The sequence below is a fragment of the Ceratotherium simum genome, chromosome 36, assembly GCF_057802395.1.
Source record: "Ceratotherium simum simum isolate JZ-2026a chromosome 36, ASM5780239v1, whole genome shotgun sequence".
NCBI classification, from domain to species: Eukaryota; Metazoa; Chordata; class Mammalia; order Perissodactyla; family Rhinocerotidae; genus Ceratotherium; species Ceratotherium simum.
Genome location: NC_141935.1, coordinates 30,076,376 through 30,090,012, shown reverse-complemented (window position 1 = coordinate 30,090,012; position 13,637 = coordinate 30,076,376). Strand labels below are relative to the sequence as shown.

General features: G+C 36.3%; 1 protein-coding gene across 5 annotated transcripts in view; it reads left to right on the top strand.

Moving 5' to 3' along the window:
• AKT3 (AKT serine/threonine kinase 3) overlaps positions 1-13,637 on the top strand; it is a 323,716-nt gene that overhangs the window by 161,824 nt on the left and 148,255 nt on the right. For all 5 annotated transcript variants that reach the window (XM_087424489.1, XM_087424493.1, XM_087424492.1 and 2 more), the window contains one exon: positions 1,842-1,953. In XM_087424489.1, coding sequence (XP_087280615.1) covers positions 1,842-1,953 — 112 coding nt within the window. The remainder of the gene's footprint in view (positions 1-1,841; positions 1,954-13,637) is intronic.

Here is a 13,637-nt window from a genome sequence, read left to right as displayed (position 1 = left end):
ACAAGTGATCCTGGATAAATTTTGAAAGCAGAGCCAACAGCATTTCCAGAATGAGATGTGAGAGAAGAGGGATTTAAGGATAATTCCAAGGCTTTTGACTTGAGCAATTGAAAGGATGGAGGTGCCGTCATCTGAGATGGAGAAAGCTATCTTAGAGGTTGGCAGGGGAAGCAAGGGGAGGAGAGATCAGGAGTTCACCTGTGCACGAGTTCAGATGTCTCTTAGAATATGGTTTCTATCTGTAGGTAACTTAGCTAGCCTTTCCGGGTCTCTGAGTAGGAAGATCTGGTTTTATAGCACCTGGAGAGGTTTCAGCATTAGGTGGTGAGAGTCTGAAGTGAAATTGCATCAGTGGAAAAGCCAGGTAGTGATGGCAAATACTACCAATATCAAAAAGAAGATCACCCCATGTTTTCAGTCTAGGTGTTGGAAAAATTAGGAACCCAGGAGGAGGAACAGATTTAGGAGGAAAGGTAGTGGATTTGGTTTTAAGTGTGGTACCAGTAACTCAACCAGGTAGAAATATCTACAGTATAGTTGGACATGTGTATCATAAAATAGAGATCCAAGATAGAAAGAAGTTTGGATTTTGATGTTGGTAAGCTGAGAGATGATGGCTGAAACCATGAAAGCTTGTTAGAAAAGAGAAGAAAACTAAGCAGAGACCCTTGGGTGAATGATCTTTTTTAGTGTACAGTCAATAAAGAATTAGTCCAATGTGATCAATGACCTACTTAGTCATATAAAGACATAGAAATGGTGGTTGATAGCTGCTAATGATGGAGATAGGACAAAAGAGATAAGCACTGAGAAAGTACTGTTGAATTTGTCAGCTGGGGTAAATTAGTTTCTTTCAAAAGAACAGTGTCTGGAGACAAGCTACCCTACTTTCTCTTGTCCAATACCACGTATCCTTTAAAGTCTAGCTCAGGTGTACACCTAATAATAACAGCTAACATTTATTGAAAACTCATTATGTGTCACACACTATGCTAAGTATTACATTGATTTATTATTAATCCCCACACCAATTTTATGATGTAAGTACTCTTATTTTTAGTACTTGAAGACCACAGAGATTAATTCAGTTGTCCAGAGTTGCATAGTTCATGGTAGGAAAAAAAACTCGAATCCAAGCACACTGGTGTTAGAATCCATACTTTTAGCCACTCCACTATGCTCCTTTTTTTTGAAGTCTTCCCAGTTATTCCCTGACAGGTTTTATCACTTTTTGACTGACTGGCTCTAAGGGCTGTAATTACTAAGAGTTTTATGGCATGTATACTGTCAAAAGGCTTATAGTCTGGGTAGGGATAAGGATACCTTTTAAAAATGATAAATAATAACATATGGTAGTCTATGCTATGTGAAGAATGAGGGATACAATAATAAGTAATGAGCATATGAGGGGGGCAGGGAATGGTCAGTCTAGGACCAGGTGTTATAAAAGGTTTTGTGGAAGGAGTAGGATTTGATCTGGACCTTAAAGGATAGGCTTTCTTTTGACTGATGGTGATTGCGTATGGGTAGGGGTGAAATAAATGGAAAGCGCTCCAGATGGTAAGAACAGCTGGAGCAAAGGTATAGATATAGGAAAGAGCAAGATGTATGTGCGGAAAGTTCACTATCTACTTTGGCTGGTTGATAGAACATGTGGCCAGAATGGGCCATGGATTGGAAAGGAGTACTGAGGTCAGTCTGTGAACAGCCTTGAGTGGAGATCCAGAGAAAGCTGTGAGGTTGCAGTGGTTTTGTTTAGAATGGAACTCTATACTTCTCAACTATTTACTTCTTGATTTAAATATAAATATATTCAAAGAGACATTTTATTTTATTTCTAGAATGCCAGTTAATGAAAACAGAACGACCAAAGCCAAACACGTTTATCATCAGATGTCTCCAGTGGACCACTGTTATAGAGAGAACATTTCATGTAGATACTCCAGAGGAAAGGTAAGAAACGCATTTTTTCCATCTTGTGAAAAAACAACAATCTAAAGTCCTATGTATATCTGACTTCACCATTTGTAAATATATGTAAATATATTTGTAAAATGCTGAAGTCCCTTAATTACAGTCGTGTGTTGCTTAATGACGGGGATATGTTCTGAGAAATGTATTATGTGATTTTTGTCATTGTGTGAACATCATAGAGTGTATTTATGCAAGCCTAGATGGTTTGGCCTAGTACACGCCTAGGCTGTATGGTACTAATTTATGGGACCACCAGTCCGTTGTTAACCTAAACATCATTATGTGGCATATGACTGTATTCTGTTTCAGGTATAATAGACGAATAACAGAGCCTTGCAAGTACTAAATCAAAACCTCTAGAAGTGCTATAAGATCATAACTTTTTAACAGAAAACAGAACATTTAAGAGTTAAAATGTAAATGAAAGAGGACATTTTTATAACCAAACTGCCTTTAAAAAAACTGTAGAATTGGTTGTGTTCATGTTTGGAATTCTGAGGCTAGTGATGGCAGAAGGTCTCAAGTAACACGCCATTATGCAGGTGGCTGCCTGGAGTCTTATGTTGAGAAGGATTCTGAGATTGGGTCTAAGCTCAGTGAGAAGAGAACACATCAGGGTTGATTGGCATTGGCTGTCATCGCTGCTAGAGGGGAGTGGCAACACATTAGTAACTCACTCACCAGCTTCCTCAGGGCCACGTTTTCACCCTCCTGATCTACTATCAGTTCCTGCCACCACCTCCCTACCCCTCAATTCTGTCTCAGTACCCTTTTATCTGGTGGCTCGGGTACTGAGTTAGGTCCAACAGCCACAATTACAGAATCGTTTTCCTGCACATATGTTATCATATTTGATCCAAGTCAGCAACGTTGTGAAGTTAAATGTTATTAGCCTTATTTGCCAAATGAATAAGTTGGGTCTTAAGAGACTTATCTAAGATTAAAAATAAAACCAAAAACAACCTCCCCCCAAAGGCTAGTAAATAGTATAGTATTATTTTAATAATTCTTTTTTGGTCAATAAACAGTAAATGGTAGTGTGTGATTACTTTAGGAAATATAGAAAAGAAAGAAAAATGGAAAAGAAGTAGAAATTACTCATAGTTCTAATTCTATACCCAGGGCTAAGGACTGATAATTTGTACACTTTCAGTCTAAATCTGTGCAGATGTATTTGGCCCTTTAGTATACATAGAATTTGGTATGTCCTCCCTCCCCACCCACCCCTGTCTTCTCTGGGCATTTCTATATGCTGAGTGTTTAGTTTGCATATACCTCAGCCCATATCCGCGATTAGGCTGATTCCTATGTATCTTTCCGATCTGAGCTTAAAATGTCACATTTCCCACAAAACCTTCCCTGACACTTGTAAACGGGTCCCCTGCTCTATACTTACATATCTCCTTGTACCTTTTATATCAAATATATCACCACTGTAATCTTTGTTTGCCTTTCTCACTAGACTACAAGATTCTTAACTGGCAAGGATCATATCTTCCTTGCTCATTATTTTATCTTTAGCACATAGTCAGGGTTCAACATAGTATTTGTTGACTAGCTGAATGAGTAGAACTTTTCCCATGTCAATATATATTCTTTGAAAATATTATTCTTTGTGGATTTATAACATCCTATTGAAGCATGATTCATTTTGCCATTTATGTTTGCAAAGCTGGACGTAAGCCATATCTTAAAACTTTAAAATAGTTTGCTGTTCCTGCAATAATGTCACACTACTTTTTTGAACAATCAGTTTCATTTGTGTTTGTGACTAGAAGAAAGCAGTTTTAGTAAAAATGAGAAACAGCATACTTATATTTGCTATTGCAGTGTGTTTTTCTATATTCATCTAGAATCTGGTGTTTGGAAGTTTTATATGACTTTAACGTTAATGAAGACTTAGAAAGACGTAGTGAGAGCTAGAAAAACTCTGTTTTCCATATTCTGCCTGCCAGTCTAAAATCCTTACCTGTTGTAAACTAAATGAATATCTCTAATCATCTTAAAAAATCATATTTATTTCATTGTATGATATAAATTTGGAATCTAACAATTTTTTTCCAAAAGATGAGACCGTTGTCTTAGCTCTATTTATTGAATAATCCATTCTTTTCTCACTGATTATGGATGGCACATATACATAAATATTTGTATTTTTAGGTGTTTTCTTTTTTTCAGTTTGATTTTTCTGTAATTATAACATCAGGACCACAGGGTTTTAATTAGAGAAGCCTTATAAAACTTTTAACTTCTAATAAAACAAGACTTCAATTATTACTATTTTTTCCAAAATGTTCTTAGCTTTTCTAAGTGCATTCTTTTTTTAAAATTGTGATAAAAAGCATATAACATGAATTCTTCCCTCGTAACAAATTTGTAAGTGTGTAATACGGTATTGTTAACTGTATGCATATTACTGTATAGCAGATCTCTAGACCTTTTTCATCTTGCGTGACTGAAACTCTATACCTATTGAATAGCAACTTCCCGTTTCCCTCTCTCTCAGCCCATCAACCACCATTCTACTTTCTGCTTCTATGAGTTTGACTACTTTAGATACCTCGTGTAAGTGGAAGCATGCAATATTTGTCCCTCTGCGACTGGCTTATTTCACTTAGCATAATGTCCTCAAGTTTCTTCCCTGTTGTAGCATAAGACAAGATTTCCTTCTTTAAGGCTGGATAATATTCCATTTGTTTATATGTTTATACCATATTTTCTTTATCCATTCATCCATCAGTGGACATTTAGGTTGTTTCAACATCTTGGCTGTTTTGAATAATGCTGCAGTTAATATGGGAGTGCAGATATCTCTTCAAGATCTTGATTTCAATTCTTTTGGATAAACACCCAAAAGTGAGATTGCTGGATCATATGGTAGTTGTATTTTTAATTTTTTGAGGAACCTCCATAGTGTTTTCCATAGCTACTGCACCATTTTGCATTCCCACCAGCAATGCACAAGAGTTCTAGTTTCTCCATATTGTCGCCAACACTTGGCGTTTTCTTTTTTTTTTTTTTTTTTAATAATTGCCATCCTAACAGATGTGAGGTGATGAATCATGTGGTTTTGATTTGCATTCCCCTGATGATTAATGATGCTGAGCATCTTTTCATATACCTGTTGATCATTTGTATATCTTCTTTGGAGAAATGACTATTCAAGTCTTTTGGCCATTTTTTGATGGGGTTATTTGGGTTTTTTGCTATTGAGTTGTAGGATATTGCTTAGATATTTTGGATGTTAACCCCTCATCAGATATATGGTTTCTTACATTCCATAGGTTGCCTTTTCACTCGGTTTATTATTTCCTTTGCTGTGCAGAAGCTTTTTAGTTTGATGCAGTCCCGCTTCTCTGTTTTTACTTTTGTTGCCAAGAAACCATTGCCAAAATCAGTGTTAAGAAGCTTTATCCCTATGTTTTATTTTAGGATTTTTATAGTTTCAGGTCTTATGTTTAAGTCTTTGTGTATGGTGTAAGATAAGGGTCCAGTTTCTTTCTTTTGCATGTGGATATCCAGTTTTCTCATACCACTTGTTGAAGAAACAATCCTTTCTCCATTGTGTAGTCTTAGCACCCTTGTTGAAGATCATTTGACCGTACGTGCATGAGTTCATTTCTGGGCTCTCTATTTTCCACTGGTCTTTCTGTCTGTCTTTATGCCAACACCATACTATTTTCATTATTGTAGCTTTGTAATACGTTTTGAAGTCAGGAAATGTGATGCTTCCAGCTTTGTTCTTCTTTCTCAAGATTGTTTTGGCTATCTGGGATCTTTTATGGCTCCATATAAATTTTAGGATTGTTTTTCTATTTCTGCCAAAAATGCCATTTGAGTTTTGATAGAGATTACATTGAATCTGTAGATCACTTTGGGTCGTACAGACATTTTAACCATGTATTACATCTTCTAATCTATGAACACAGGATGTCTTTCCATTTATATATTTCTTTAATTTTTTTCATCAGTGTGTTGTGGTTTTCAGAGTACAAGTCTTGCCTCAACTTGTCCCTTGGTTAAGTTTATTCCTAAATATTTCATTCTTTCTGATGCTATTGTAAATGGGATTGTTTTCTTAGTTTCCTTTTCAGATGTTTGTTGTTTGTGTATAGAAATAAACCTGATTTGTATGTCAATTTTGTATTCTGCAACTTTGCTGAATTCATTTATTAGTTCTAACAGTTTTTTTTGTGGAATCTTTGGAGTTGTCTCCCCATAAGATCATATCATCTGCAACCAAAGATAATTTTACTTCTTCCTTTCTGGCTTGGATGCCATTTGTTTCTTTTTCTTGCCTAATTCCTCTGGCTGGGACTTCCAGTACTATGTTGAATGGAAGTGGTGCGAGTGGGCATCCTTGCCTTGTTCTGATGTAGAGGAAAAGCTTTCAGTTTCCCACCACTGTGTATGATGTCAGCTGTGGGCCTTTGTGTATGGCCTTTATTAGGTTGAGGTAATTCCCCTCTCTTCCTAGTTTGTTGAGTGTCGTATCATGAAAGAGTGTTAAATGCTTTTTCTGCATCTGTTGAGATGATCGTGTAATTTTTATCCTTCATTCTGTTAATGTGGTGTATCACATTGATTGATTTACATATGTCAAACCATCCTTGAATCTCAGGGATAAATGCCACTTGATCGTGGTGTATGATCCTTTTAATGTACTCTTGAATGCAGTTTGCTAGCATTTGTTGAGAATTTTTACATCTAAGTTTATCAGGGATGTTGACCTGTAGTTTTCTTTTCTTGTGGTGTCTTTTTCTGTCTTTGATAACAGGGTGATGCTGGCCTTATAAAATGAATTCAGAAGTTTTCTTTCTTTGATTTTTGGAAGAATTTAAGAAGGATTGGTATTAATTCTTCTTTAAATATTTGATAGAATTTGCCAGTGAAGCCATCTGGTACTGGGGTTTTCTTTGTTGGGAAGTTGTTGATTACTGATTCAATCTCCTTATTTATTATTAGTTTGTTCAAGCTTACTATTTTTTTCTTGAATCAGTCTTGGTAGGTTGTGTGTTTCTAGGAATTTATCCATTTCTTTCAGATTATTCAATTTGTTGCTGTATAGTTGTTCATAGTAGTCTCTTATAATCCTTTTTGTTTCTGTGATGTCAGTTGTAATGTCTCCTCTTTCACTTCTGATTTTGAGCCTTCTCTCTTTTTTGCTTAATTAGTTTAGCTAAAGGTTTGTCAATTGTTTGATCCTTTGAAAAAACCAACTGTTAGTTTCATTGATTTCTTTTCTATTCTGTATTTTATGTGTTTCTGCTCTAATCTTTATTGTTTCCTTCCTTGTGCTAACTATTGGCTTAGTTATTCTTTTTCTAGTTTCTTTTGGTATAAAATTAGGTTATTTATTTGAGATCTTTCTTCTTTTTTAATGTAGGCATTTACCTACATTTTACCATAATAAACTCCCCTCTTAGTACTGCTTTTGCTGAATCCCGTAAGTTTTGGTATGTTGTATTTTTGTTTTCATTTGTCTCAAGATATTTTTTTATTTCTTCTTTGATTTCTTCTTGGACTCACTGGTTGTTGAGGAGTGCGTTGTTTAATATCCACATATTTACAGATTTTTCAGTTTTCCTTCTGCTATTGATTTCTAGTTTCATTGTGGTTGGAAAAGATACTTCTTATGATTTCAATCTTCTTAAATTTGTTAGGACTTGTTTTATGACCAAACATCTGATCTGTTTTGGAGAATGTTCTTTGTGCACTTGAGAAGAATGTCCATACTGCTGCTGTTGGGTGGGATGTTCTGTATGTCTGTTAGGTCCATTTGATCTAAATAGCATTGTTCAAGTCCTCTGTTTCCTTATTGATCTTATGTCCTGATGTTCTATCCATTATTAAAAGTGGGATTTTGAAATCTCCTATTATTGTGTTACTGTCATTTCTGTCTTCAGTTCTGTCAATGTTTGTTTCATATATTTGAGTGCTCTCATGTTGGGGGCATATATATTTATAATTGTTGTATGTTCCTGGTGAATTGACCCTTTTATCATTATATAGTGTCCTTCTTTGTGTTTTGTTACAGTTTGTGACTAAAGTCTATTTGTCTCATGTAAGTATGGCCACCCTTGCTCTATTTTGTCTACCATTTGCATGGAATATCTTTTTCCTTCCTTGCACATTAACCTGTGTGTGTCCTTAAATCTGAAGTGAGACTCTCTAGACAGCATATCATTGGCTCTTGTTTTTTTTAAATTTATTCAGCCACTCTATGTCTTTTTATTGAATTTAATCCATTTACATTTAAGGTAATTGTTGATAGGGAAGGACTTACTATTGCCGTTTTTTGTTCATTGTTTTCTGTCTGTCTTGTTGCTTTTTTGTGCTTCTTTTGCTATCTTGCTGTCTCCCTTTGTGTTTCATTGAATTTTTGCTGGTAACGTGCTTTGATTCCTTTCTCATTTTCTTTTGTGTATCTTTTATATGTATTTTCTTTAAAGTTACCTTGGGGCTTAATTCTTAAAGTTATAACAGTCTATTTTAAGCTGATAACAACTTAACTTCAAATCACATACAAAACTCTTTTCTTTTACTTCAGCTCCCATACTTTATGTTCTTGGTGTCACAAATTACATCTTTTTATATTGTGTATCTGTTAACATATTTTTATATTTATAGTGCTTGTATGTTTTTTTTTTTTTGGTTTTTTTTTTTTTTTTGGTGAGGAAGATCAGCCCTGAGCTAACATCTGGTGCCAGTCTTCCTCATTTCACTGAGGAAGATTAGCCCTAAGCTAACATCTTTGCCCATCTTTCTCCATTTTGCATATGGAATGCTGCCACAGCATGACCTGATGAGCGGTGTGTAGGTCCGTGCCCGGGATCCGATCCTGTGAACCTTGGGCCACTGAAGCAGAGTGTGCAAACTTAACCGCTATGCCACTGGGCTGGCCCCTTATGCTTTTTTTTTTTTTTTTTAACCTTTATACCAGAATTAAAAGTGATTTACATACCACTGTTACAGTATTACAGTATTCTATATTTGTCTATAAATTTACCTTTGCCAGCAAGCTTTATACAGTAGTATCCTTTTGTGTTTCTGTCTAGCGTCTTTTTGTTTCAACTTGAAAGACTCCTTTCAGCAATTCTTGTAAGGGAGGTGATGTACTCTTTCAGCTTTTGTTTACCTGGGAAAGTATTTATTTTTGAAGGATAGTTTTGCCAGATATCGTATTCTTGGTTGGCAGTTTTTGTCTTTCAGCACTTTGAATATATCCTCCCACGGCCTTTTGGCCTGCAAGGTTTTTGCTGAGAAATGGCACTTATAGTCTTATGGGGGCTCCCTTGTAGGTGATAAGTTGCTTTTCTCTTACTGCTTTCAACATTCTCTGTTTGTGTTTGACTTTTGACAGTTTCATTATAATGTGTCTCAGTGTAGATTTCTTTTGGTTCATCCTAGTTGAATCTGGATGTCCATTTCCTTTTCCAGATTTGGGAATTTTTTAGCCGCTAGTTTTTCAGATAAGCTTTCTGTCCATTTCTCCCTCTTTTCTCCTTCTGGGACTCCCATAATGTGTTTAATGAGCCATTTGATGATATCCCATATGTCCCTTAGGCTTTCTTCACTCTTTTGCATTCTTTTTTCTTTTTGCTCCTTTACCTGGATAATTTCAAATGACATGTTTTTGAGTTTGCTGATTCTTTCTTCTGCTTCATCAAGACTGCTGTTGAATCCATCTAGTTAATTTTTATATTCAATTATTGTATTGTTAAGCTACAATTTTTAAAAATATATTCTCTTTGTTAATATTCTTATTTTGTTCATGTATTGTACTGAGGTTGTTGAGCATCTCTTTGATGGTTATTTTGAATTCTTTGTCAGATAATTATATACCTCTCTTTCTTTAAGGCCAGTTTCTGGAGATTTATTTTATTCTTTTGATTGGGCCATATTTTCCTGTTTCTTTGTTTGCCTTGTAAGTTTGTTGGGATTTGCACATTTGAAAAAACAGCCACCTCTCCTGTCTTTACAGACTGGCTTCGTATAGGGGATAACCTTCACCAGTCAGCCCAGCTAGAGATTCTGGGGGCCTTTCAAAGCTTTTCTGTGGATGTGACTTCTCTGGATTTGTGTGTGTAAATCTCCAATTAGGGAGACCTTCAAGTTTCTTTTCACAGGACTTTATAAGCTCTTGCTCCCTCTAGTGCCTGTCTCCAATTCTGCAGGTTTCCTGGAGCCACCACAAGCCTCCTAAGTCTCTTCTGTTGTCAGCACCACCTAGGCTTCTAGATTATGCCAGGTCCCATCAAGGTTCTGAGTTAGGCGAGACAGAAACCAGTCCCATAGCCATTCCCTGAAAAGCCAGAATATTGGATGCACACGCCACTCTTCTCTTCCCCCCAAGGGAGAGGCTGTGGAAGCTTTATCACCTTCTGTCTGCTGTATGTGTGTCCTCTGGAGCAGCAGCACGCTGCCCAACTCTTTTTTGTTCTCAGTAGCCCTCAGACATTTAGAGTCTTCGAGATGGGCAAGGAAGAAACAAGTTCCTTGGGCAGCCCCTTAAAATGCTGGAACATTGGGCACATGCTCCAACTCTTTCCCTCCCCAGAGAGAAGCCAATAGTTAGAGGTTTTCTCCCACTCTTTCTGTGCTGAGCCAGGAAGGAGGACTGTGGTGAGTGAGTGCGTGCCAGTCCAAACCATCACCTTTGTTCTCTGACCTGGTGCCCTTTACTGTCCACGTTTGATTCAGGCAAGACAGAAGCCAATCTCTCGGGCAGCCTCCTCGAAAAGTCTAAACACTGGACGTATGGTCCAGTCCTCTCTTTGCCTCCCCTGGGAGAAGCTGAGCATTTCCTCCTGTCTCTGCTGTGTGGAGCCAGGCGAAGGAATATGGTGATTGGGGGCCACGAATTTTTCTGCCGGTTTCAGTGCAGCTGGTTTCATGCTCACCTGGGATACAGGAGCATCTTAATTGGTTTTTGGATTTCTCACGAAGGGAATTAATCCATGTATTATTGTTGAGCTGGTGTCTTCATTTGGGGGAGGAGGATCTAGAGCTGCCTATTCTGCCATCTTGATGACGTCTCTAGTTCATTCTTTTAGGTGGACTTTAGGTTATTTTTTTAACATCTAAAAAAAATTCCTATTAGTATTTTGAATGAACTGTCTTAAACTTATAAATTAATTTGGAAAACACTGAAACATTTGTAATACTTAGCATTCCACCGTAGTACACGCTGTTTATATTTACTTAATTCTTTTGGTACTGTTTTTTCCCTCTTTATTTGAAATAGTTGATAGTAAGCTTATTTGTAGCTATTTTATATTTTTATTGCTGTTGTGATCAGGATTTTTAAAAATATTTTTTCTTATATTTCTTGTGTTTAGAAGGAGAGCTACTGGTTTCTGTTCATTGTGTAATTCAAAGCATTTATTCTTTTACAGGCATAGCACCTGCAGATAATAACACTTTTGTCTGTTTCTGATAGTTTTATCTATTATTTCTCTGTGTTTTTAAGCAATATTTAGTAATTTTCATGATAGCAGATATATAAGTATTTTCTCTGATTTTAATGTGTGCACTTCAAATTATTCACTATTAAATATGATTTTCTGTATGTACTTTATTATGTCATACAGGAACATCTACTTTACAAACCCAGGTTATTTTCCTTTCTTACAGAGAATCACTTTCACTGTCACCACAGTCGCCCCACTACACTCACAACCACGTGTGTGTGCACACATACACTCTTCTTATGTTACGACTGTGTCGAGCTGTTTGTGGTTTCCCAAGTATTAGTTGTATAGTACAGTGGGATCTTCTATCACCTGTGGCTCTTTCTCGTCTCTTTTGCCCCTATGCCAGTAATAACCTCCCTTCCTTGCCTCTTCCTCATACTTTCTTCCTGTACCAACTCATCTCGTACATCTCCATTCACAAAGCACCTCTCTCCTTCGGTCCCCATCCCAAACTTAACATTGTTTTTCTTAGAACACCACTGTACTCAGTGCTTACTTATTATCATTTTACCTATAACACTTTGTTGTACTTATTCACAATACCAAGGTTTCCCCATCACTGTAAGTTCTTACTGAGCCATGGCTTATTTGAACTTTAGTAGCACACGTATATTAGATATTTTAATTAAATATTTATTTTTAAATAAATGATCAGCTTGTGGAAATTGTTTAGTTTTGTATAAGTGGTATATATACTTTAAAAAGATGAATTTGCTTCCTTCATAGGGGTCTCCATTCTGTTTTCCAAATTGACTACATTTTCTAACATTACTTAGGAATTAGACGATTGGATGCCCTCTTTCGATTAGTAAGATGCTTTGGCCCAATACTCTTTCGCAGAGAGAGAGATACTCTGTGAAAGAGTATTTTTATATATGTTGTAGTATTATATTATTATATTTTGTTATATAGTAATATTAATCATATAATAAATAATACGATTTATTATATTATATATATAATATATGCCTATGTTGTTCAGTTATGGTGACTTAGGTAATTTAGGTCAGTAGTCCACCTAAGCACTACTAGAAAAGCTGGAAAAAATATTAAAAAAAAAAAAGGCATCCAAGAGCCTTTAAAGCTGTGAAGAATTAAGGGGCCAAAACTTTAAGGAAGAAACCCAGGGAAGTGAACCCACTCTTTCCCTGGGGGTGCCTGCTAATTCTGGAAGACATGTCTGAGATGTGGAGATTGGGAGTAGCTGTCAGATCTTGATAGTCCTGTTGTGGAATCCAGGGCCTAGCAAAGAGGAGGCATGGTAAATCACTGCATTTCAGGTTGGTACTCTGAAGGGTTATACTCTAGAAGAAAGGGTAGACTGTAGATAGAGTTACCTTTTAAGGATTGGAGTCTAGATTTAAATTATTTCAGGCCTTAAATTTGGTTAATATGATCCATTTTTGCTAGTCTCCTAGGAGCCTATTAAAAGCAAATATAAATAATTTCTAAAAGAAGATTATATCTTCCTAGACCTCAAACTGTCTCTTTATTTTTCATGTACATTTTTCAGTACTCATTAAAAATAAACAAGTATACAAAGATTCAATACAGTGTGGCCAAAACCACAGAGACAGAACAGATAACAGAATAAGATTCATAGAGGCTCTAGATAATGGAGTTATCAGACAGAGATTAAAAGAACTATGTATTAGTATGTTCAAGGAAATAAAAGTTAAGGCTGGGAAGTTTACCAGAGAGCTAGAAATTATAAAAAAGAATAAATTGGAATTCTAAAATTGAAAAATAAGAGGCCGGCCCAGTGGCGCAAGCGGTTAAGTGCGTGTGCTCCACTGCGGTGGCCCGGGGTTCGCCAGTTCAGATCCCAGGCGCGCACCAACGCACTGCTTGGCAAGCCATGCCGTGGCAGTGTCCCATATAAAGTGGAGGAAGATGGGCACGGATATTAGCCCAGGGCCAGTCTTCCTCAGCAAAAAAAAGAGGAGGATTGACAGATGTTAGCACAGGACTGACCTGATCTCCTCACAAAAATAAAATTAAAAAATAAAAATAAAAAATAAATAAAATATAATTGAAAAGTAAAATATTTAAAATTTTAGTGCTAGTGGATGGTTTTAACAGTAAATTAGACCTAGCATTAGGGAAAATTAGTGAACTCAAAGATAGGTTATAACACAATATCCAGAATGAAACATGAAGAGATAAAAGGGTAGAAAATAAAAATAA